The sequence below is a fragment of the Xiphias gladius genome, chromosome 19 (genome assembly GCF_016859285.1).
Source record: "Xiphias gladius isolate SHS-SW01 ecotype Sanya breed wild chromosome 19, ASM1685928v1, whole genome shotgun sequence".
NCBI lineage: Eukaryota > Metazoa > Chordata > Actinopteri > Istiophoriformes > Xiphiidae > Xiphias > Xiphias gladius.
In genome coordinates, this window is record NC_053418.1 from 28,244,275 (window position 1) to 28,271,726 (window position 27,452).

Below are 27,452 nucleotides of genomic sequence, written 5' to 3' on the forward strand. Positions count from 1 at the left end.
GAGTTAAGCACTGGCACTACTTCTCAGGAGACACCAGCCAGGCGTTGTGACTGTGTGTTGCTTCACAAAGCCAAAGTATTGCCCAAAAGTACAGATGGCAAATGCAAAACTATTGTCAGGAAACAGTTCCAGCATGTAACTTCAAACAAATTGTAGTTTTTCAATTTCTTTTTCTGTACGGATTAAACAAGCAAGATACAGTGTATTATTGAGCAAGCTATTTAGTGAGGTGTTAGTTTCTTTTTTTCACTTCGGACAGATCCAGGCTAAGAATGGACCAAGTGACCATGTGTGACATGAAAGAGGTCGCTCATAGTGATGGACTAATTATCACCAACTCTGTTTTGGCTGTTTTCTTTTAGCTCATTGTTTTGGTTCAGGAACTACTTGGTTTCCACTTACCAAATTGTAACACCTTTATTTACTTTCTTTGAAATAAAATATCTTAAATCATTGCTTGATCATCAAAAATACCAACTTGGCTAAAAATTTTATATTCAAATTCTGAAACAGTGAGATTACCAAACCAGAACACAAGAAAACTATAGAATATTCTTTGTTATTTCATTTTATATGAGTGGAGTGGCTTTAACCCTGGCACCATGTTAAACAGTATTGTCGGTAGCAGGAGACTAATACGCATGTATCCTCACTACAGCCTAAACAGACTCTAGCATGGCATCCAGACCGTCACATTCTATGATTAAGTACTCAGTAGGGTGCACAAATACCATCCCATTGAATTAATAATTATTATGAGTATTAACTCTTCACATTTCCAAGTGTGTGGGGTGATCAGGTTGGAGAGATCATCCCAGTAAAAGCCAACTTGTCTGCTGTCCTAAGAAGACACTGCAAAATTTACTCACTCAGTTTAGGTTAATCTGCATCCAACTGGAACATCATGACTTAAATGTAAAATGTGCATACTGTTTCTACTCTGGAAGAAAAATCCAACTGAAGCAACTATTGAGTCCCATAATCAACAAGCTTCCAAAGAGATTAGATAAATCAACTAGATAAATAAATGAGGGCACTCTCATTTATTTCTAGATACTGTCAGGTGCACTGTATCAAGAAAATTCTCACACAAGGTAAAAGCTTTTTTTGTATAGTTTCAAGGAAGTAACTGTGTGGCACTTTTTTATATTTTAAAAGCAGCAGCAGTTTTTTTTAATATCCATCACATTTTGTTATTTTCCATCTAAAACAGGGTCATTTGGTAACTATGAATTTCGTCCTATATATAGTACAAAGCACAGTATATTTCCTTTTTTGTCAGACAGCTTCACACGACTTCCCTCACCTAAGAATAAACTAAAAATGGTGTAAATGCTTGTTGCTGTTGCTGGCTAATGTTTAGCCCTATTTTCAGCTTATATTACATGATCTGTGTCTGTACACATGCCGTTTGTATCTCCTAATGAAGAATAATGGACATTAATGTGACAAATTGTACTGTAGTGCCACTACAGCGACCAGCTATTTTGTTAATTTAGATATGAACCTTTTGCTATCAGACATGTCTGCACAGTTTTTAAATGCAAAAAGATATGTGTATGTTTGTGTAGTGGGCATGAGGCCTAAGTCTCCCCTCTCCTGCAGCTGACCTCTCACCCCTCTCTCTTTTTCACTCTCAGCTCCATGCAATGAAGAGAAACACAGGACGGTGAACTGTGAGAGAGTGAAGGCAACTACAGATTCTAATTAAGTTAAAAACACTGATAAGGACACATTTAGAGGACTAAACCCTCTGGATTTGGGGTGTTTATTCAGACTTAGCCAAAGTGGTGGTCAAAGACAATCCACCAGGGATTCTGCTGGCCCTTCCTGCGAGGAAAGCACATAAAACACAGCCACATGAACTCAGATTGACTCCTGCACACTTTCTAGACAAAAATTCTGAAACATCTACTTGTAATGTGAATTTTTTATTCATTTTCTAGGATAACTCGTGATGGTTAAGGGGAAACTAGTCTCACAATTATATCGGTTAAAGTGTGGAACATATAATAAAATGTAATAATCAGGTAATCGTATGAAAGAGGTGTAACTATAAAACTTGCGCCAAAATAGAGGCCCCGCCCCAGGTCACCACTCTTCTCTTTGCTAAGAGTATAATTAGATGGACATTTTGGAAGAAAATGCTTTTTCTTTTTTGAGGTATGAGGTATGAGCTTTGAGCAGACCACAAATGAGTAAACTCAAGCTCCATTGTGTCAACGCTCTGGAAGAGCCCGACCGGCGAACCCAGACTCAGCCAACACTGATTCCTATACTACTGACTGCAAGCTTCTCTTCTTGCATGTCCTGCAGCAACAGCTTACACTGAGTTCCCATTGTTCTTGCTAGAGCATCCTCTAAGCAGTAATTGTGGCTCCTTTGTGCAGCTGGGCTGGTCTCAGGTCCGTGTCAAAAGCTGCTGCTATCAACTTTGCTGCACTGTATGTGTGTCAATTGCCTAACCATCCTATGGCTTCACCAAACAGCCCACCTTTGTGGGACTTCCCAGACATGGTCCGTGTCCCACCGGCCTCCTCACATTACTACCACCAGTTCCCCCACATGGATATCAGAATCCTCCAGGACACCACTGAAGGACTTTGCCCCGCTATTAATCCTCAACGCGCATCAATTACAGGTACAATCTTCTCTCTATTATGCTAAGGGTGTGTTCTGGGGTTTGTAAGGTTCACCACATGAGATAGTAATCCCAAAACCGTCACGCATTACAAGTAGTTTTATTCATTCTAATGTAATAGTGATCATTGTAATACTGCAGTTACTGAAGTCCCTGAACTAGAAAGTTGAACTTGATAGACATTGTGTTTCTAACCCATTTCTGTTACATTTGGTAATACATTTGTATAGTTGATCTATTTGCTGACCCTGTCTCCTACAAAATACATTCATATTATACAAATTTTCATTGTCAAATATTTTTTGAAGGAAAGATGCTTAGTTGAGTTTCATTAGCATAATCTTTCCAGTCCAGGAAGTGTACCCTAATACACTAAAGCCATAGAAAGGTAGGTTGGGTCAACTAAGGACAAGACTTTGACACCAGAGGCTAGGTTCACATTCTGCGTCCCACGTGTTTTTTGATTTAGGCCATTACCTGGCTTCACTGAGCTGAACACTGATGATCCTGGTAACTATTACCATGAAGCTGGTTATTAACTGGCTCTGTTAACTCTGGGTTAACTGATTCAGCTATGAGCGTGTTCATTAGAGAGAGGCAGAGTTGTTAAATACAAGGAACATATTAAATTAAGGCTAAGACCATAAAAAAGCGCAGGAATTATTATATATGTCTTTACTATAGAGTGAGCATTTTTTGCTTTTTTGTCTAATGATGAACAAACTATTATGAATGATTCTCATAAAAAAAAAGTACTAAGCAACAGTACTAAGATGATTTAATAGGCTTTAATGGGAAGAATACGCTGAAGAATTCCAAAGACACTGCGTGGCTTCAGGACTTGCCAGATTCATTAATGTATCTGAGTCAGATAGTAGAACAGAACTGTTGGAGCTGTTCTAGTTTTCACAAACGGTAGTAAGAATCTGTCAACTCCTGTATTTTATGTAACAGCTAGTTGTGGCTGGCTCTGCTTGCAATATACGTTCCTGTGATACTTAAAAGCGATCACCTTAAAACGGAGACTAGGTGGTGAATATAATGGAGGATTTAGCAGCTAAAGTGTCAGATATTTTTAGAGATAAAACCAACGCTAAATGGAGAGTAAATATTGGACTCACATTCATCAGGCTAAATGTTAGCCATACCAACTTTATAAGGTAATGTCAGAGTTGTGGTTACAGCTTGTTGTGCTTCCCCAAATTGAACAGGGTGGCTTCAGTGAGTTAAAATAACAAATAATAACGTTGGACAATGGGCATAATTTGTTTTCTGTGAATCCCTAATATGTGTGTAGGTAATTTGAATCCATAGTGGGAAAGGCGTATTCTGTCAGTAACAACGAACACGTCTCTAAGGAGAGGCAATTAAAGAATGGAAATACACTGAATCGCTATTGCTGAAAAAATCATATATAATCATGGAAACTACAAAAGTAGGGTCTGACACAATGTATGTTAATTAAAAAAAAATACTCAAAGCAACTATTGTGCTTCATCTGCTTTCACTCTTGCTCTAAAGATTAAAAAAGAGTTCATTTGTAGCTCTGTCCTGCTGTCCATGTTTCTGTGTCCAACACTTGTGTAACTGCTACAGTGGGGAAACAATTATTGGACATCAAAGAAGCAAAGCAGCATCCTCTATCTCCCCTGGCTTTTCTTGCTCTAAGCAACCAAACTACTATTGATCGCTGTCTACCTCCCTCTACTCTTAGAAACACAGTCTCATTTTCCTCCTTCAGCCCTACTTGGAGAATCTCACACTGCATTATTACATAAACACACATTATTTTCTCACTACAGCTGTTTAATAATTCAACCTATTGCATAATTGTTTCCCTGGTATGATATAAATCTGTCCTTTATGCAAATGCAAGAGAGCTGTGATTTGTTTCATGCGAGCAGTAAAGCGTCAGTGCTGTGGTCCTAATGGGCTGTGTGTGAGTCATCCTCCACAGGCTCTTATGCTTGCCTCTAATCATTCCCCCGAGGAAGGCTGGGAGGGGAAGGAGCAATCAGGAGGAAAAGCACAGCCTCACCATCAATGCACAGCACAGACTTGCCTGTACATTCACAGTGACGTACTTTCCACACACTGGTTTTTATCTTCTTTGGCTGGGCACTAAATATATGAAACATTTAAATATGAACAGAATTTTACAGAAATAAAATTACAGTCAGTAATATAAGTAAAGTAAGCAATTTAACTCAATACCACCTTAACAGTTTTCTCCCAGTTTGTGCTTAATGATGCTCCCTCACCAATTGTTGGCATCCAAATGCAGATATTTAACTAAATGGTTAATCTACTGCATGTGTGACAAAAAGGTTTCATTGAGATAAAAAATATAATAATAGTATGGATTTCAGTTCATCATCAACCAACTGTATTAAAATATTGTCAATTAAATGGAACTGTATTTATATAGCTCTTTTATCCAAAACATTTTACAATTTACCTCTCATATAATCACACTCACCAGTGGCACTGAGCTGCCACACAAGACACTGACCCAATCATCATGATCAATGTGGGGTTCAATGTCTTTGACACTTTCACACGTGGATAGGAGGACTGTGTAATTAGTGGGCTACCCACTCTACCTGCTGAGCCACAGCCAACCCACAGTACTGAACCAAAAAATTATGATAACCACACAATTTATGAAACCTTTCTTAAATTAGATGATGTCTGACAACGTAAATTAAACAAAAATATTTGAATATTAGCACTAACTAGATGATTTTATAGCTCTGTTCATGTAAAGTGAGAAAAATCCATTTTCCCAACAGGAAGGCTTCATAAAACATCAAGGGCCCTGTCATAGCAGCATTTCAGGTGCTTTCAGACAGCGAGTGGCTGCTTTCGCTCCTTGCAGCGGCAAGGAGAGGGAGAGCGGCTGCCGCTCCATTGAGTGCGCATGGCTCTGTGCCAATGCCAGTGGAGTTCATAATGTTTCAACCTCTCACTATTTGCTGCCGCTGCTCATCATGTGACTATGACAACCACAGACACTACAACAAGGGAAACGACAGAGGGGCTGATTGCACAGGTATCTAAATGATCTGAGTGACACACCTCTTCTCCAGCAGAGAACTGACAGATCATTCAAGAGAAACTGTATTGGAGCAACATCAGCTTCAAAGTCATGAACAATGTTTATGATATTAGCTAGTGAGCAAAACTTTCTACATTAATTATGTCGTATTGCTAATATTTCCTCTGTTTTAAGCTACAGTCTGCTCTGTTTAGCTTCGTCATGAGAATATACAAGGTGTCCAACGGATAGCAGCAGCCTGTGTAGTACAGGCTGGTAGGACCGGACGTAGCTGGGAACCTCCGCGGTGGCATCGCACCCTGCTACCACCGACTGAAAATAGATGTAAACTGATGTTGCCAGGCGGCGGCTGCAGAGCAACTGCTTACTGTCTGAATGTACCTTCACTGTACGACAGCAAAATTTCAGTCAGAAATCAATTAATCTCAGGAATCTTGTCAAACGGTGAATTCTCTCAGTGAGGCAAAGTAAACTGTGCAGTGCTTTCCTGCAGATTTCGACTTTGGTGAATACTGACACACAAATTTACACCAACTGCAAACCGATGACAGTACTGACTGTAGCTGAAACGATTTGTCATTATATATTTTTTTTTTCAATAAAAATTTATCTGCAACTATTTTTAGAATCAATAATTGTTGAAGTTATTTTTTAGGAAAAATGTCAGAAAGTTTCTGACTCCAGATTCTCAAATGTGAGGATTTGGTACTTTTTTGTCTCATGTGATATTAAAACAAATGTCTTTGGGTTTTGGACTGTTGGTCAAACAAAACAAGCAATCTAAAAATGTATATTTCTGATTAATTGATAATGAAAATAATATAAATATGAATTTTGCTGTGCCACCTTCAGGTCTAACCAGGCACTAGGTACTAGCATTCAGCTCCTACAGTTCCAATGACTTTTTGAAATACTGTAGTCTCACTATGACTGGTCAATACTGAAACAATATCAATATATCATGTTGAATAATGAGATGCACAAACATTGTTTTTAACTACATTAGGTGCTATATTGTAGTCTGGTAATAAAACTGTATTGCCATTTTGTTTCACTTCCTTCAGTTAGCCTGACATTATTGTAGATAATTTCTATTAAGGAGGGGGGATTGTTTTGTTTTGTCCTAACCACACGTATCTGTCCCACTGTTTTTGACATGGAAGCTGGGATTGTTTAGAAACACTTAAATTGATGTTTTTCATGATGTTCGAAACCGTTGGCCAATTTAGGAGTTGTTTCTGAAAATTGAATTACAGCAGCCTGTACAGCTGAATCAGTCTCATCCACGGTTGCCAATATTTGGATATAACTAGCTAGCTATTTCTGAAGATGGTGTACCCATTCTTAATCCCACCCACAAAGCTCTGATTGGCCAACTCTTTCTACAACCATGGTAAAGGGCCATCAGTGAGCACAACACCAGCCTATTTGAAACACTGAGCTAATCAGAGAATTGTGCAGTGATTCAGATGTCTGGAACCAGGCTAGGCATTTACCCTCCCAAAAAACCCACAATGAAGTTACGATCTTAAGCCACATCTGGTAACCTCAGCCACTACCAGACATGCTGCTTTAGAAACAATTTTTAGGCCCAGATATGTGTCCTGTAAGTGGACTCACGTTGTAGAGGATGTCCACCCATCCCTCCATGGTGATGCACTGGAAAACGGTGAGAACAGCGAAGAGGATATTGTCAAAATTGGTGATGCCAAAGTTGGGTCCGATCCAGTATTCCTTACAGGCAGTATCGTTTGCACAGGTCCTCGCCGGAGCCTCCAGACCACAGGGGAATTCTGCTGCCTGCTCGCCTACAACCACAATCACACAGAAACATGCACATTCATACAGTCACATTAACACAAAAAGACAAACATGCCGGTATTTTTAGAGAAGGCTGGAATGTCATGTAATAGTACCACTCATTTTGAGGTACATGCCATTTAATGCATAATATATGGATTCAGCTACACTGATAAACCACATGGCAACATTTAAGGAGATTACATTTGGCATCATTTCCTGTTTTTAGCCACAGTGTCTTAGAATTACAGTTCAACTGATGCTGTCTCTTCAGTGCTGATCAGAATGTCTTTATGAACGGTATCCTTGAGTTTTGCCTCTTGTTTGTATGTTGTCTATCACAGCCCTTCATGGTACAATGGGAGCTGCTCGATGGATGCCCTGATCCATATTCTTCATACATGCTTGCACTGTATTTATCTAATGTTGTCATTCTATTTCTCCATGGCGTCATTTTGTGACAGTTCTCTCTGTCTTCTTTGTACATACAACATCTATTGCATGTCTGTCAAAAGAGGGATCCCTCCCGTGTTGTTCCTCCTAATGTTTGCCATATTTTACCCCATAAAAGGTGTATTCTGGTGTTTTTCTTAAACAATTAAATTATCTCAGAAAAAGGTTTGTGGTATGTTGTACAGATTGTAAAGCCCTTTGGGGCTTAAAAATTAAAAATTAGTTAAGGAATTTAAACACGTTTCACAGCTAAATAACTCTACATTACGAAAATGTACACTGCATAATAGCTTTCCTTTAATGGTTCACTATAGTGTTCTGAGGAAAAAAGGAGTGTCAGTTTGCACTGTAAAAAAGAAAGATTTGAGAAAACTCAAAATTTCAAAGGCAACAAAGTTCAGTCAAACTTTAGCAAAATTTTCTTAATTTCTTAAGTTTGGGCGTTGACTTATTTGAACTTACTCAAAGTCAGAGTAACATATTATTTTATATCATCAGAATTTAGAATTTTCACTTCTATTAATTCACTTACAGTCAAAGTAACTGAAATCTGTGTGCTGAACCCATTACAATTCCCCAGTTTACAAATGGGCTCGTTTTTTTAAAAATCATTTATTGTTTTAAGTACAAGATTTTTTTTCCCTCCTTACAGCTTTTACTGTACTGCTAACAGTCACAATAAGCCCAGGCACAGTATTCCTCAATTTGAGTCCAAGACTCAAGTGTGTTACACATTAATGGTGCGGAACTTTCTAAAGTACAGACCTATCTTCATCATAGTTTGCAATGTTGTTGTAATTTTAATCAGAGAGAAGAGCATCGGACTCCTCTGAGACACGATTATAAAAAGACACATAGCAGCCTCCACCATGTTTTTAAAATCATAAAAAAAAATTCTGGAGTATTTAACCTTAACCTTTAAAATGCATGCTGGGAAGTATATGCAAATAAGTTAACAATGTTTGTAAATAACTTACTAGTAAAAGAAGTTCCTAGTAAAAGAAGAGTTTAATTAATCTAATTTATTGTGATTTTCCAGTGCAAAGGACAAAGTACACATGGAGTGAAATTGATTTTCCTGCATTTCCCAACTCAAGAAAACAAGTTACTAATACTGGCTCGATTTGTAATGAATCACAGATTAAGATTCAAAGTTATTAGGATTTACCCACTTTCGTTGAAGTAGGAGAGCTTTATTTGTCGGCATGATTTCAATTTTCTACTTTAAATGCTGTCAATTTAGGTTACTAAGGCCTAAAAACTTTGTTATTTATGCTGAAGAATATAAGTTGGAGAGTGGATCTATTGGACAGGAAGATTTAGATGGAATTTATTCAGCCTCTCTGAACATTTAAATTCAAATGCAGTTTTTCATCTAACGGCAGCAGACAAGATGTCTAATGCACCTGAGTAATGTTACTGAAATAAAAAACAAAGTTACCATTTTTTAAACCAATATTAATTCCGCACACTGTCATTGTGGAAAGCAGGTCTGTGGTTTAGTCACTCTTCCACCCATCAATTAGCTATACCGCTTATCCTTGAGGGTCGTAGAGGTGCCGGAGTCAATCCTAGCTGACACTGAGCGAGACAAGGGGTACACCCTGGAAGGGTCACCAGTCTATAACAGGGCCGACACATTGAGACAAATAACCCTTACGCTCACAGCCACACCTATGGGCAATTAAGAGTCGCCAATTAACCTGCATGTCTTTGGACTGTGGGAGGAAGGCAGTAGGAGAACATGCAAACTTCATACATAAAGGCTCCAGCCAGCCGGCAGGTCCGGACCTAGAACCTTCTTGCTGTAAGGCAACAGTGCTGACCACTGCATAAAGCTCTCACCCTCACTCACTCTTTACATTTTAAATTTTATTAAATGTGAAAACTGAAAACATACGAAATGATGTTTATAATGAAGAACTCATAAAACAAAACCAATTCCTGTACCTGCCCTCCATCCAACTCTCCCAAGTCCCTGAACCAGCTTGCCTGGTTCAGTATGGATGTATGTTTCAGAGAGTGTGTAAGACCTGAGGATTTTAGACCAGTCATTTTGTATATTAAAAAAAGGAAAAGGTGTGAAGCAGGTCTGCCTCTTGCGATATCGCATATCATAAATTGGAGAAAGGCTGAATGGAATACACCATAGACGCGGGGCACGTTCTTATAAAAACTTGTTTATTAGTCACCACATCTGTCAGGAATGGGAGGAATGGTTGGCACTTTGCAGAAACCTCAAAAGGTTACTTGGCAATGGAGTGATATTGACAGTTGGAGCACGATGAAATAAGGAGCTGAAATGGATCAGGTTTCATGTCACTATATAATTCAGCCCAATAACCTTAGCCAAGGTATAGGGATGACTAAGGTTCTATCAACTTATGCTCTGATTAAAACCAAGAACTTTCTTAACCCCTCCTATTGCCTACCTGTGTCTATCCTGAAACAGGTCCGATGGAACTTGCCCATGTAGAAGTCGAGGCCGATGATTGCGAACATGAGGATGGCAAAGAAGAGCAGCAGGCCAATCTGCAGCAGAGGTACCATGGCTTTCATGATGGACTTTAATACCACCTGAAGACCTGAAGCAAGACAAGAGTAACATGCTTTTGAAAACCCAGGAGATAATTTCATTGATTTATGTTTTTATATTTTCAGCATGAGGAAAGACAGGAAATGTGGTGAAAGGAGAAGGGTATGTATCTCATCAGCAAATTTTTCATTTAAAGTAACAGAAGAACTTGTTTTTTGTTTTTTGCAGGGAGGGAGGGGGGGTATTTCTTAGTACGCCACCCAGTACTTCATTCTGCAGTGTTTCCAGATGTGGCCCTAGTTGCCAAATACCATCTGTACAGGTTTTGGTTTTAGTCTTTGAACAGACATGATGGTATCATATTTGGAAACCTCACTGTGATGATAAGACTCAGTCGCTGCACTACACTGTTGTTCACTAAGAAATAGTTTCAGCACATAGCTCCCCCTAGAACCAAAAATTTTCATTTTTACATTTTCCGGTTATGTATGAATCAGATAAATTAGTTACAGTGTGTTAATAAGCCAGTTTTCCCCTGTTTCCAGTCTTTATGCTAAGCCAGGCTAACCACATCCTCTCTTTGATAGTGCTGTATCAATATCAGTTTTAGTAGTTCCACTAATTGTGATAAAGATGTGCTAAAATGTGAAGTTAACTTACTCGGAATGCCAGAGACCAGTTTGAGTGGCCGCAGTACTCTCACCGCCCTGAGTGTTCTCAGATCAAAATCAGCCCCCACGGTGGCCAGTATCCTGCACACACAACAACAGCATGGAGTCAAGATTACAGGCAACTGTATGGGAACAGCTTCTTTTCTTATACTAGCATGTTATCTATAGGAGCAGTGATGTGTAGGGTAAACCAACCTTGCACGTTTACATTGATTCATTTGGTGGGAGCTTTTATCTAAAGAGATGTACAAACGAGGCACAATCCAAGCCATAGTGGATCGAGGAGAAGTGTTCAACTCAGTTCATGTTTCACCTGACAAAAGAAGCACAACGCTACATATGCATGCAACAAGGCGGAAGTGCATTGGAAATGAGAGGTTGTACTGTTTGGTGTTTTTTTTTGTAATTTTTTTTCGAGAGAGAGACGGTTAAATAGGATCATAGAAGAGAGAAATAAGTGTTTGAGCGATTTTCTAAAGACAGAGAGGGATATTGCTAACTAAATTAAGTTCATCTTTAGCAAGAAAGTGTATAAGCATATTTGCCAAACGTCCACTATTCCTATAATGTGAGTAGTGACAGAAAAGTACTAAACAGCGGAGTGAAATGAGCTGTTTTTGGTTGACTGAAGACCAGATGTGCTACCACTTGCCGCCATCCTAAACTCAATGTCGAAACCTTTTGAACCGTTTTAACTCTAGCCTGTTTTACATAGTTTTTACCTTTTTTATTTATAGGCCTACAGTATAGTCACTTAACATCTCAGCTAGGGCAAAAGTTCATTCTTGGCCTTCTAAAAAAATCCTTTCCTTAGTACTGTCAAACCCCTAAAAATGGGCTATTTATATTCTGAGGTTATCCCACCAGATTTCCCATCATGCTTTGGTTGATATAAACAGGAAATGTAATATTGTCATGGAGTCAGTCACTAAGCTGTGGGTTACACCTGAGCCCCCTTTCTTTATGCAGTTAACATTTTGGCATATGTGCAATATGAGAAGTCATGCTACATTAGCCACTAGCAGTTCCTGTTTGCACTGTAACCATGGAAACAGACAACAATAATCAAAGTAGATCTGTAGTACTGATTCCAGCACTGTGTACATGTCTGTGTGATCTGATTTTACTATTTACTATTTATGATTCTGAGAAGAGTCATAGCGGTGTGATTTGTGGAAATGTTGATACTCACTGTTTTCAGTTTATATAAACCTTTAAAAGATGAAATTCAATCTTACACCATGCCGAATAGTATCAAAGTGATGATAGTTGTGGATAGGGTATTTTTGTAAAGAGGAAAACATACCACTACTTCTAGCTAAACTTAATTTAGAAGCCTTTTCTACTGATGCAAAAGTTAAGTTTCTTTGGACAAGAGTAGATGTTAAATGTAGTACATGTAAAATGAAAGATGAAGATCTAGACTGGTGTAGGGAATGAGGAAAATGAGGATGTTGGAGTGGTAGAGAGATGTGAAAAAAGATGAACCAATGATAATCAGGGTTAGGGGAGATAAAAGAATAAAGATGAGACAGCAGAGGAGAGATGAGGAAATGTGGAATAAAAGGAAAGGACAAGAAGTCAGCAATGGCAGGAGAACATGATGGCGTAGAGGTGAGTAATAGGAGGTAAAAAAATAAGTGTACTGTATAAAGCAGAAGGTGGAGAGAAAGGAGGGGCATCAGAAGGACAGAGAAAAGGAAAAAGGAGAAGATGATAGAGGGAAGAAGGAGCTTGGTAAAGGGTACAAAACGGAAGACAAACCAGGAGATGAAGAAAAGGTAACAGATGAGATGTAGGGTCAAAACAGTGGGTTAAAAAAAGATGACGAATGGAGGAGAAGGAGTGTGAGTGATGAAAGAGAAAAGGGGTACAAGGAAGAGGTGAATATGAAAAAGAGAAAATGAGGCAAGGGAAGAATCAGGGATGAAGGAGACAGAGGAGACATGAAAGAAAATGAGGCAGAAGAGTAACATAATATGGAGGGAAGGCAAAGACGGTATGGGGGTGGGGGAGAAGAACTGAATGAAGGAAGTGAGGAGGGGTGGATATGCATTAATACACTTAGTTCTTGAGCTTGAATTTGTCCAATCAGACTCCTTTGCTCTTCCTCTAGCTGCTGCTGTCTGGTCCACAGGGAGCTACCAGCCCCACCACTCTCGAACTTAGTGTTTACAGCTGCAGACAGCCAGCCATGCGATACGTCCTACACATACACACTGAAGACACACATAATCAGGCTCGCAGGATACAAATACACTCTGTACACATGCAAACAACTGCAATGTTTGAAAGTTTAACTGTATTAGCTCTTTTCCACTATGGAAACTACATGTAACCTAAAGCTTCCCATAACCTTAACTCTAAAGAACATGTAAGGTTTTGGTTCTAGGTTCTGCCTTGTGTTTCCACTGTGTTTTACAAACCAGAACTTTGTAGATATGTCACTGAATTCCAATATACACCAATTAAAAAGGCAACACTGAGACAAGGCCATGATTTTTATATGCTTGTAAGCAAACGGAGTGCACTTCACTACTGAAGATGTTTCATTTTGACAAAACCTTCATGACCTGAATTTTCCTGGGATGTGCAGTTGAGCAAGCAGCATACTCCCCAACATTGCTCAAACTATTTAATTGACACACTGATAAACACACTGAATATTCTGAATCAGAATATCACCAGTATATTGAAACACTTCTGAAATAAACATGTAGTTACTTTATTAATTGACATCTTTTCTGTGTCGCAAATAAAGCTTTGCGCCCTGGGACTACACCTACATTAAGCTGTCTAAATTTTAAAACACTGTCTTGTTTCTTCCAGAGTGAAACAACATGAAAACGGCTAAAACTCTTCTTTTTCGTACTCTTTTCGGTTGCCTATAAACCAAACTGTATCACAGCCAACATCTAGTAAGGAGTGGCACAGACAGTCCAGCTGATCCAATCATTGTTTTATGCTTGGGACGTGGTCTGACAAAATCATCATAAATAAATAAAACAGACTATGGTAGACGTGACAATTTACCGATGTACCCTGAACGTCAGATGCAGGTTATTGGTGGATGCTAGCTAGGCGGAAGGCGCACAGGGAAGCCTCTAGTCCCCACTCAGTTACTTCAGTGCACGCAACTCAGACAGGCATGTGTCCAAAAAGTAAGTTAGCTTAAAAAGAGTGAAATAAGGCATTTAATAAGGTATTCATCTACTTGGGCAGGCCACCCAAGTAGAGCCTATGTATGGGAAACACTGCTATCTCTAAAAATGCTCCTTAAGTTGTTTTCAACAACAATAACAGACTGTTTAAAATACAATACAATTACAATTATCTTTGGCACTGTGCAATTTGATTTCTTTGCATTTTTTGCCCTACAAATAATGCCGGTGACTGTAATCCAGGCAGCAATTACATTTCTTCCTAAATGTATTTGACAATGCAAATTAGAGGTATATAAACATCTTTTTTAGGAGACAAGCTTGCAGCAAGCTAACTATATTATGCTGCATCATTAGAGAATCCACAGAGGGTTTATAGCTTCTGCTAGACTACAATAAAAATGACATGGAGGAGAGGATATGTGGCAAAGAAGTAAGACACAAATAGAATGAAATAGAATGAAAAAGAAAAAAAAACTTTTTAATTGGGATTTAATAAATACTTCACTGTGTACAATGAATAATCTGAGAAAGTATAACTGAATAAAAATAAAATAAAGGAAATAAAACAATGAGAAATATGACCTTATAATGATATTCATGATAAAGTAAAACAATTATGATCAAGATTTATCACAAATTTATACTGTTTTTCCTAAATAAAAAAAAAGTGTAATTCTAATGTTAAATCATCTTGGTACACATAAAAGCCTACATAGATGATAAATTCAGTTTTGGACATACAGTAAAAATAGTTTTATAATCTGTCTGGTTGATGATGGAATGCGAGAAGGATTACATAATTCCACTATAAGTAAAAAAATAAAGCCCTCTCTGTCTCACTGTTAATTAATCCAGCATTAAGACTCTCCCTGCTGGCTCAGTATTAATTGAAGAAGCAAGAAAGACAGAGTGAGCTGGAGAAGGATTAGCCTGTGCACATACAATATACTGTACATGCAAGTGTAGGCTACAGTATCTGGCTACGTGAAAGATAACATGTAACCTATCTGTAGAATAAATGATCTCCCCAGACTGTGTTCTTCCCTTCTACCTACAAGCCATGTGTTTATCTACACTCAACAAAATCCCTTCAGCTACTGATGTGATGGACATAAGAGAATGTTTCCTACTTGAAGATGACTGACAACCCTTTTAGTGAATTTTCTCAAGTAGAAACAAACTTTTTATTTTTAATTACCTCATATTCAGCAATGAATACCATTAGAATTAGCAAGGAAAGAGTGGAAGCAAACATGCTGCAGAGTTAGAACTGCAGAGATGACACTCTCCACTTGTTCTTGAGAATAACAATTCTATTGTTCAACATTTTACCCTTCCAGCCATGTCTTATAATAATTAGCCATTAACATTACAAATACTTAAATGTTGTTTTACTCTATGGTTATTTTCCAATGTGCCTTTATCTAATATATAACTTGTAGCCTGGAATAAGAAATAAACTGTTTATCTTTACTTCCAAGGTTAGTGTTTGCTTACCATATATTTTAAGTCTAACTGAAATTCCTTGTGTAAAAAAGTTTCAAAGTGGTTAAATTAATTAGTATTGTTTTTTATTATTTAAGGGATGGAGAAAAGGTCTTGCATCAGAAACGTTCCTTCAGCCTCTCAGCCTCTGAGTGGGTGGGCTGGTGTATGTGTTTGATTGACAGTTGAGGCAGCAAGGCCACAGAGACACAAATTGAAACATACATATATAAAATTTAAGTTACCAGCGTGTAGCTTATAACTCAAGGACGGACAGTTTGATAGAAGTGGTGTACAAAAATAAAGACAGTTATAAAGACAAACTTACCAACGTGGACATTAGCAGGTAAGGTTTTAAGCTGTTCAGAGCTGACTAGCGAATTAGCTAGCTAGCCTACATAGCACTGCTAGCAGTGCACTTTTAATTGGTTTGTTTAGTGGCTGATTTAGCAAGCTGAGATGGAGCAGAAGCCATGCCTTTGGATAAGGAGACAATAGCTACAAATCTAAAGTGGGTTGTGTATCTCTTTTTGGGTCATGTCTCAGACTGCTGTCTGGGTGTTTATCATGTCAAGTGTTATCCAATGACAGAATGATGCAACCGTCTCCTAAAAATTTAGTTCCTATACAACTAAACTGCAACAGCAAATATATTTTGTGGGAAATGTAATTACAACCATATCACGTTTTCTATTAACATTATGAGGATAAATTGTTATTTTACATATTAGTTTTCTGCCAACATATCTGATCTTGCTGTACAGTATCCCAGTGTAGTGACTACAGCTTTATTAAACTTTTTTATGGTTATGTTTAGACTCTCACAGCACATGGTTAAGGTTAGGGAAAGATCCAGGTCTGGTTTAATACAGAAAAAGTTGACAGTGACTTAAGACACAACCTGTGATCTTTCCCTAACCCTAACCAAAGTGCTTTTGTTGCATAAACCTAACTGCAGATGGGACTCTGAGAGGAGGAGTGCCATCATAAAAAAATAAATATATGAAATATGACAAAAAAAACTCAAGACCCATTTATTAGCTTTTTTCAGGACCATGCAATTACATCTGGTTGCCATCCTCTTCTTCTTTATATTTAATTTTTTCCTAATTTTTTTTTTTTTTTTCACAGGACATCCAATTTATAAAGCAGTATATGTATGTGCAGTTTATGCTGTAGCAGAAGAATTAATTTTCAGATGGACTTCCATTTAAACCTGCAGCGATATTAAACTTGTTTATTCATCTTAATGAGCACTGATAATCTATGATTTTGTCAAAGTTATAGTACATTTTCACTATCTGGTTTTTATGGTGTACTGACATGACTGTGCTATCTGGGAACCAACCAATTTACAAAAAGCTATTGTATGTTTTAAAAGGGGCTGTCAATATAGTGAAATGAAAGGATATGTTTCATAGGACTAAAAAGCTAAATAAACACTATGATGCTTTAAGGGATAATTCCGGTATTTTTCAACCTTGCCACTTCCATTATAGAGATCTGGGGAAACGAGGACTTGCGCAAAACAGCATATATCTTGGCAATCAGTGCAAGCCTCCTACAGCTTTCCAAATAATCACAAAAACACGAATCATTTCAAACACTTATTTCTGAGTTTGACTGAAGGTAAAAACTGAATGTAGCCATTAAGAATAGCCACTATGCTAAGGAGCTACATCGGGGGTCAACTTGGTGGCTGACCTAATCAACCTGTATATCAATCTGCACACACATCTTTGTTTGCATGTGTGAGGCTAACTTTTATTGGTTATACTGTCTTCTTAGAAAACTGTGGAATACTTTCGAGGAAAAAGCTAATTGCAATGGCAAGTTATGCCGTGAACTGTTATGAGGACGAGTAATTTTACTGTGGTGGTTGACCTGTTGGAGAAAAAGATGCCCAGATCAGGGCCAGAGTATTTCTGGACCTCTCTTCCAACACTTAACTTCTGTAAAGGTGATGAGTTACTGGAATCTCAAAAAAATCCAAAAAGCTCACTGGAGATGATCAGAGTTCAATGAGTTTATTCTTTCACAAGAGATAAACCCAAGTTAGCTCTGGAAACCAACTGAAGAAAGAATATCTAGACATCATCTTTTATACCCCAAATTCACTCCTCCTTGCTGGTGGGCTCGACACCTACTTATCTAAAAAATGAACTTCACCTCGCCAAGAAATAATGGTGTCATACTTTCCATATTTGGTCACATCCATATCTACCTGAAGATAATGGTGTCAGTCTCTTTAGAATATCCCTAACTCTCCCGGTCTGCCTGGGTAAGTCTGGGCATCTCCTGACACCAGTATTTCCAAGGTGTCTTAGGCCATATTTTTTTAAAAACTTTAATATTTCTAAACTGTGTATTATAGAATTCAGATTGATCACAATACTTCTATTACTCACTGCAAGCCAAATGATTGAGTCTGATTATCATCAAAATCAATGTTAAAAGTTAAGATCAATGTTCAATACATTCTGATTTATAGTGTAACACACAGAGTATATTCTTAATATACTTTGGCACACAGAGTATATTTCTTGAGATATTACTACTACAGACCGTATTTATCCGAACCGGAGTAAAAAGATGAGGAGCTAAATCAAACAGGCAAAAAGGCAACAGAAACAAGACAATATACCTCGGAAAACCGATGGTGTTCCTGCGGTCACTGCTCTCCACAGCCAACTGAGAGGGAAACTTTTGCTGCAGAGAATGAGAAATGCTGATTCCAGACTTGGAGAAATTGATGTGTCTATGGATGACAGTGATTCCAGCAGTGTAACTACAAAAAATGATTTTGCCGCACTTATCAACACTGGAGACTTTGGGGGACCGGGGTTGTGATTCCAATATTTAAAAGGGGGGACCAGAGGGTGTGCTCCAATTATCAGGGTACCACACTGCTCAGCCTACCTGGGAAGGCTTATACCAGGGTGCTGAAAAGGAGGCTCCGATTGATTGTCGAACCTCAGATCCAGGAGGAGCAATGTGGATTCCGACCTGTGTGTGGAACAATGGACCAACTCTTTAACCTTCCAAGGTTACTGGAGGGGTAATGGGAGTTTACTCATCCAGTCTAAATGTGTTTTGTGGACTTGGAGAAGGCTTATGACTGTGTCCCTTGCGTGGTCTTGTGTGGGGTACTGCGGGAGTATGGGGTACTGGGGCTGTTACAGCAAGCAATCTTGTCCTAAATATAACTGCAGTGAGAGTTGTGTTCGTATTCTCAGCAAGAAGTCAAACATGTTTCCAGTTTGTGTTGGCCTCCACCAGGGTTGTTCCTTGTCACCCATCCTGTTTGTGATTTTCATGGACAGGATCTCAAGGCGCAGCCTGGGGGAGGAGTGTGTCCGGTTTGGGGACCTCAGAATGGCCTTGCTGCTCCAGACATGGTTCTGTTGGCTTCATAAGACCCTGACCTCCAGCATGCACTGGGAGTGTGAAGCGGCTAGGTCAGCAGAGTCAACACCTCCGAGTCCAAAGGAATGGTTCTCTGCTGGAAAAGGTTGGATTGCTCCCTTCCGGTTGGGACGGACTTTCTGCCCCAAGTGAAAGAGTTTAAGTATCTCGGTGTCTTGTTCATGAGTGAGGGTATAATGGAGTGTGAGTTGGATAGGAGGATTGGTGATCATCAGCAGTAATGCGGGAACTGTACCGGACCGTTGTGGTGAAGAAGGAGCTGATCTGGAAAGCAAAGCTTTCAATTTACCAGTTGATCTATGTTCCAACCCTCACCTATGGTCATAAGCTTTGGGTAGTGGCTGAAAGAATGAAATTGCGAATACAAGTGGCCAAAATGGGTTTCCTCAATAAGGTGGCTGGGCTCACCCTTATAGATGGGGTAAGGAAATCAGACATCCAGAGGTAGCTCAGAATAGAGCCGCTGCTCCTCCGCGTCAAAAGGAGCCAGGTGAAGCGGTTAAGGCATCTGATCAGGATGTCTCTTGGGCGCCTTCCTCTGGAGGTTTTCTAGGCATGTCCAACTAGTGGGAGGTCCCAGCGTAGACCCAGAACACACTGGAGAGACTACATATCTCATCTGGCATTGGAATGCCTCGGGGTCCCCCAGGAGGAACTGGAAAGTGTTGCTGTGGAGAAGGACTTAAGCGGTAGAAAATGGATGGATGGATGGATGGATGGTATTCCTGTTATAGTGTCCAACCCCTGTGAGATAGATGTGTTTAACCTTTCTGACAGCTGCTGTGTACTGCATGTAACTGTCTGACTTGTATTGGCTATAAAGATCCTCACTTACATTCCCTCATGTCAGCAAAGAGAGGTGGCAGAGCAGCTCCATATTCCCCCACACACAATCTGAGACTATTTCTATTTACTCTGCGAAAACCGCATGGGTACTCTAGTGTGAGACTGCAACACAGCTGAGCTCCGAAAAACTGCACTGGATGATGAGTACAATCACCTAAAAATCTAGATAATAAATTCTGTTGTAACCAAGTAACCAAAACATTTGCGCGTATGGTGACATAATTTCATTTTAAGAATCAGTAAATGATCATTTAAAGGGATAGTTTATTTGCTTTCTTGCTGCATGTTAGTTGAGAAGATCCATACCACTCTCATATCTGTCCAGTAAATATCAAGCCTCAACCTGCAGCCAGTTATTTTAGCTTAGCAGAAAGACTGGAAATGCGGTAACAGCTAGGCTGACTCGGTCCAAAATCTGCCTATCAACACTTCTATAGCTCAGTAATTATCACACTATATCTCATTGGTTTAATTCACACAAAAAACAAAGTGTAAAGGGGAGTTCAGACTGAAAGCACAGTGATTTTTTGCCTTGCATCATTAGCTCAAATTTAACCGCAGGACAGTGCAGTCTGATTTGCCCCAAACAGCCAATCACAAAAAAAAACCTAAGCTAGCTAGCAACAGATGTACTGATCATGGTTGTGGGTGTGTGTCTGTGTGTGTGTTCAGCTCAGCCTCTGAATGAACTCAGAACTCAACAGAAACTCTAGTTCTTTCTGTTATTTGCTTCCAGTCTGTCTGCTTTTTTGATTGAAGTCAAATGTCCCCTGCCCAGGGGGAGTGCAGGGTTGATGCCAAGTGCACTTTCATATTTTCATAGCCAGGCTCGCCTGGAGCACCTGTGGCACACTTGGAAACCGGTTGGAATCAGAAAGAATACATTATCATACATTATAGATGGGTGTGTTAGAGGTTTCGACAATCATGGCCAATCATGTTCACTACTCACATCCCCTTTTAACACAGAACTCTCCTCATCATGATGCACTGACAGTTTAGTAATCCTGTAGAGTTTTTTTCAGGGGAAACAGATTGTTGTCTCTGAGCTCTATTTTCCTGAAATAGGGTAGAGACTCAAATGCAAGCAAAATGTCCGGGTGCAAACACAAATGGGTTTTAGCAGTAATTTTTTTTGCAATTTCGGTGACCACAGGCGCTGGCGTACACCAGGTGCAACCAGTTGCACATGGAGGCAGTGTGGAAGAGAGGCTTATTACATTAATAGGAGGAATGAAGAATCAGCAGACAAGACTGGATGAGTTTCAGTAATGACTAATCACGAGCCCCTCTCATCCCCTTTAAAAACAGCAATGGAGGGAAAGAGGCTGAGGTCTCTGAGAGAGAGAAAAAGTTCAACTCCATGATTAACCTGAAGTTCCAAAATAAACTAAAACCAAAAAACAACCCAAATATTAATATAAATCGCCCTAAATATGTTGTAAATGGTAGAATTAACAGCTGATGTATGTTGGTGTGGCAGCTGCTAGATTATCAGCAGGGCTGGTTAAGTTGTGCAAACAATTAGGCCACAGGCAAATTAACTTAAACTCCGCAGTTCCTCCTCTCCTCTGCATATTTGAAAATATTCATTTATGTATCTAAAGTAAAATAAACGTAAGTGTATTTACAAAATATTAGTCCTTATTATCCAATGGAAAAAAAAATTAAATGAAATAGGTCTCATATCTTAAAACAAACAAATATAAAATAGGGTTTGGGGATGTTAGCATTTAGAAAAATGGACTAGCTCAGTTAATATTAAATCCCAGTGTCTCCCCAAAAGATTGAAATAATTAATGAAGGTATCCATTCTGCACGAGCTGTGCATTAAGTAGGATTTTGGAGGGGTGTGAGTGTGTTCCTGTGCCATGGAGTTGGCTCTGAGCAGAAGCAAAAACAAGTGAAAATAATTCACTGAAATTTCCAACAACTCCTCTGACCTTAATGACTGTATAGATCGTTTATCCCTAATCCTCAGATACGACCCATAGTTGTTTCTTTAATAGCAACCCTACGGCGGTGGTGTAACAGAATTCGATTGCCAAAGTTAAAATGGTAAACACACAGTTAAGCTTCTGGATCCGTCACAGTTTGATTAGGTTTAGGCATAAAAACTACTTGGTTAGGTTTAGGAAAAGGTTGTGGTTTGGGTTAAAAGAAGTCAAGAGGACCTTTGTCGTCATGATTACAATAATATACATGCAGTAAGGTTGGGGAACGGTCATGGTTAAAAAAAACAATGATGACGGATGACCAATCAAAACAGGAAATGAACAGTGGTCTCCCATGTCAAAGTCCCACGTTTTGACATCACATCTATCCACCCCTCCTAAAATAGACTTTGTCGCTCTTTATATTACGTCACCTGACTTCCCCCTTTACCCCTGTCATAATTACTATGGCTGCTGAGGTCACCTAAAAATAAAACATAACTATAGGGGCCTTAATCATAAATTGCCTTTACAGATGACCTATAGGGTTGTTTTTTACCGGAGGACAGTCTCAGAATGACGGAGGGTGTTTCTGCCTCCATATGCACTATCATCCAGTTTTATTTATTTTTATCATTTATTACCTCTTGCCATGACAGTATCCTGTGCCCATAGCTTTTGCCTAAATCTAACAGTAGATCTGAGCCTATATACGATCATGGATCAGGTCAGGTCTTATTAACAGGTCAAGTCAGGTCCATATTTGATTTAGAGATAATTGCAGGTAACAGATCAGTTCGGGTTGAGCTTTGCCAGTCCAGGGCGGGTACAGGTTTGTAAACTAGTACAGGATTCTGCTCCAGAGATTAAACGGTGTTTAATATTTAACGGTGTTTAATGTTTAAAATACTAAACAGAAAAGTCCCGAAATTCCACAAATTGTTGTAGGCTGCTCAATCATCACATAGAACAGCTGTACTGATGTTTCTTCAGAACTCCAGGTCACCAGATCACACTTGTGGATGATGTTGTTGGTTATCTTTCTCAGTCTCAAGATTTATTTTGATACATAGTATATCAGTCTGCAGTAGATGAAAAAAAAATGTAGCAAATGGAAACAGGCCACACTTGACATAATTGAGATTTAATTATTAACATAACCTCAGTGTGTCGCAGGAAAATACCAACAGTTCACCGGTGCGCTGTTGTGTCTAAGTATGTATCTAAGTATATGAATTATAAATTTTCCAATGATTACCTGAGTGTTCTTATGACAGGCTCTCTGCACCCAAATGACACTGTGCTGAAATACTACAAATACTGATAGCACCAAGAAACTATGTAGACTAGATTAGTAAAACTCAAGTGTGTGACATGAAAATGTATATCCTGTTTCATTCGAAGTCCAATTTCAGGTGATAAGTCAGATATAAATAACTTTACTTCCACGATAGTTCTGTTTAGTGCATAAAGTGATATTTCAGACAGTTCTTTCTAGTTCTGGATCAAAACTGAGTATTATGTCCCACTTAATATAATATACTTAATATACTTAATATAAGCGTACTGCATGAAGAATATGTGTCATCAGCCAGGGTGAAACAAAAGTTACAAGCCATAAATTATTACCATAAATTCTCAAATTAAAACAGGTATTAAAATAATGACCAAGTCTAAAATAATAGCCTGTATGAAGAAATAAAAAGCTGAGTGCTAATAAAGATTATATAGAGCAGGGGTGGAGTTACCTGTACTATAATAGCTAAAGGTTTGGTCACACCAGCATTTAAAATAGCAGTCAGTTAATTTAAATGTAATCGCTGCATAAAGTGGATTCATACACTTTTATTTAACCTCCTCTGCCAGATTATGAAGTGCTCCACAAAAGAGTCATGGTGTTTTGTCCCTCTTTAGTAACTCTTTATTGAATGAAATGATGCACAATCCTGAGAACAACACCCCTATGAAACTTTTCTGGCTCTGGACACTGTGTAGAAATTAAGTGCATTGTGTTTTGTATTGTCATTATAGGTTTTTAAAATCTTGTTCTTCAAAGTAACAAGTAACTATACCTGTCAGATAAATGTAGTGGAGTAGAATCATAAAGTAGCAAAAAATGTAAACAATGAAATAAAGCACAACTGTCTGTGAACTGTACATGTACTGATCAATATAGATGATCCATCAAATTCCAGATTGTACATTTAACTTATTAGCTACATTGACAGCACATGATTTCTATGCATATTGTGACTATAATAATTTTTGTAGTGTTTTTGAGATGTAAATATTCTCAGAATTTGCTCTTGATGCAAAGTGTTGGTGGCTTTAGTTCTGAAATCAGAGCTGAAAGCTTTGCTCTGGGCTGCTGAGCTTCTCAACACCAACAATGTCTAATACACCATTTCTCCTTCACACTCCATTAAAGATTGTTTTTAGTGGGCCTTACCTGCTGAATGCTTTGATACACACAACAGCAGTGTCCTGGCATAAAAGTGCTTAATACGCAACTCATTGTCAATTTCATTTGTCAGTTTGTGCAACAACTTATTCAACATGAATTAAATCTCCATTATTTTCATTCCAGGGCAGGTTCGCTTACTCTGCAATTACAGATGTATAGGAAAACACTCTATGGGAAGACAAACAAACACCTAGCTCACCCTATATTCAGTGACACAGGCAGGCAGGCAGTATATATTCAGTCTGAGTAAGATGCCTCACTGTGCCTGTGGAAAAGAACATCACACACTCAGCTGGCATCATCCTGCACAAGGCCAACCTATATGCTCCAATAGCAGCAGGCTGCAATAGATGAAGTGGAAAACAGCCATTTATGTTGGGAGGAGACATTGAGCTCAGATGCGTAAAACACATCGACATGCTAATTACCAAACACAGGGTATTCAGACATGCACATCTGAAAAAACACAAGACGTGTTTGTATGTACACACACAAATGCCCATACATTCTGCAAAAACAGATTTTTGTTATACATAATCAATTCTTTTGAAAGGTCCGGATTCACAGCCTTTCACAGATACTTAAGTGCAAGTAGATTTGGTTTAGCTGTGATGCACCAAGCTGCCTTATGTATGAATCCATTTAAAACCTTGGATCCAGAGCAGTATTGGCTTTGGCTCCGTCAACAAAAGTTCAATAAGTTCCGAACAAACCTGAAAACAAAACTGCAGGATATTTAAACAGAGGAAAGACCAACAGACAGCGGATGTTTAGAATAGGAAATATCAAAGCTTTCTTGTTCAGTCACATATCATGGATTCTGTCACAGCCTGTTGGTATGCCATTATTTTGGTTAGTGGCATACCCACAGTAAATAGTTTGTCACAACATAAAGAGGACCCAGTTTCAAAAATACGGAAATTTTGATTTTTGTATTCATTGTAAAAATCTGGTTAGAATGTAAGACCATACACAGAATGAGGACTTGTCATGATGGACTTCTGATAAAACTCCATTGGTAACAAGTTGACAGAACGTCCTAGCCCTTCAATATCCCAGAAAGCATCACCACAGAATGGGATCTGGGAAAAACGGCTGGGCAAGACAACAGCGGCATCCCTGCAAACACCCCTTGCTGTGAAGTCAGTCCAATGAGTTGAAGCATGAGATCAACTGAGCAAAGAGCTTCTTCCCATGTTTAATTCATGATCTTACAGTACAAAGACACTGAATATGGGAATGAAGTCTCTTTAGCATTCTGCTACAGGTCTGGTATGAATCAGTAACATACTGATGAATGTGGTCACCATCAGATATTGATAAGTTTGGGAACTGGACAAAAAGATTGTAGAATGTTTTTGATGATGATGTTAGGACCAGGGAGACAGTAGGGGTAAGGGAGGCAACATGACACAGATGTAATCAGACCTTTTTTCGCCTTTTCTTGTTTAGAAGGCAACGATCAGTTAACAAACATAATTTTCATAATACAAAATGGTAGGGCTGTGCGATATGACGCTATATATTGTGTGACAATAGAAAAAGTCTATCATTTCATACTTTGCTCTATCGTTCATTTTGTCTTGTCGCAAATTGCAGTCTTTACGGGAATATTTTTCGTCATTCGGACAATACTTTGTGTTTTTTGACACGGCACGGATAAAGGCAGGGAATTTGCTTGAAGGCAACACAAAGAAACATGGGGGAGAGTGAATGTGACACAGAATGAGGTCTTTTGGAAAAGGAGAAAGACTCCAACCAACCAAGACAAAACGAGGAGCTCGTATTTAAAAGAGGGGCTACATCTGTTGCATGGACATGGTTTGGGTATAAAAATTCTGACATGGACCAGAAAACCATTCTTTGCAAATTATGCAGCAGGCCAAGCCCCACAACAGACTCAAACATCACTAATCTCTTTTACCACATACGCAAAAATCATTACTGACTTTGAGAAAGTGATTCATGCATTTCTCCAATACTAGAGTCCCCTATACTAGAGTCTCTTCTTTGGCTTCCAGTGTGCAACAGGATTGATTTTAAATTGTTGTTGTTTAAGACACTAAATGGGTTAGCGCTAACCTACCTTTGAGAGCTTTTACATCTCCACACCCCTTCTGGGGCACATACTGTGGGTCCTCTGAGTACATGCTTTTGATTTCTCCGAGGTCTAGATTGAAGCTCAGAGAGGACTGTGCCTTAGTCGTAACAACTCCAAAATTGCAGAACAGTTTACCCCTCCACATTAGGGTTACACTAGCAACTAAAAACCTATTTTTTCTCCTTGGCTTTTAAGTCTGATTGAGTTTTCCTTCTTTTGCTCCATGTTATCTGTGTTTTATTATTTTCTGCTTGATGTTTTTCTGCTGCTTGTTTTCAGGTAATTTTTTATTTTTTTTCAGATTTTTCTATTGTGTTTTATCGTGTCTGTTTTTCAAGGAGTAAGGTTTTAATTCACCACAGCTGACTGTTATCTTTTATTTCTGCAACATTCACATCACCGGTGGCCTCTCCCCAGGGATTACTGATGAAAATAAGCTTTTAGCTATATATGGTACAATATATATTGTGCCTGTTAAATAAACAAGAAATAAATGTTTTTTTGTGTCTTAGTTCTCTACTGATTTATCTAAGTCTTAATGCTGTACAGTACTTTGGTCAATTTCTGTTGTCTCAGTTGTGCTTATATATAAAGTGACTTGAACTGAGAAACAAAAGTTTATCCAACCGCCCAGTACCTCTGTACAGCATCTCCGACTACAGGGCAGGTTGCAATATACAGCTATTGAGAACAGGTTTTGGTCACGACTCTGAAAAGCTGTGAACAGTCACCGCACCCAGCTATTGTTCAGGAACAGATAGTTACAGCTATGTCTAAAACAACAAACTGTTGTTTTAAATTATCAGCTTTTGTACAGATTAAACAAACAAGATACAACATGTTAATTATTGAGCATTAGAGGTCTTAGTAGGA

The 27,452-nt window shown here is 38.7% G+C and overlaps 1 protein-coding gene across 1 annotated transcript in view; it reads right to left on the reverse strand.

Moving 5' to 3' along the window:
* cacna1ba (calcium channel, voltage-dependent, N type, alpha 1B subunit, a) overlaps positions 1 to 27,452 on the reverse strand; it is a 162,903-nt gene that overhangs the window by 102,934 nt on the left and 32,517 nt on the right. The window contains exons 4-6 of the mRNA XM_040155330.1: positions 11,149 to 11,240; positions 10,385 to 10,537; positions 7,320 to 7,507 (exon numbers count right to left, since the gene is read on the reverse strand). Coding sequence (XP_040011264.1) covers positions 7,320 to 7,507; positions 10,385 to 10,537; positions 11,149 to 11,240 — 433 coding nt within the window. The remainder of the gene's footprint in view (positions 1 to 7,319; positions 7,508 to 10,384; positions 10,538 to 11,148; positions 11,241 to 27,452) is intronic.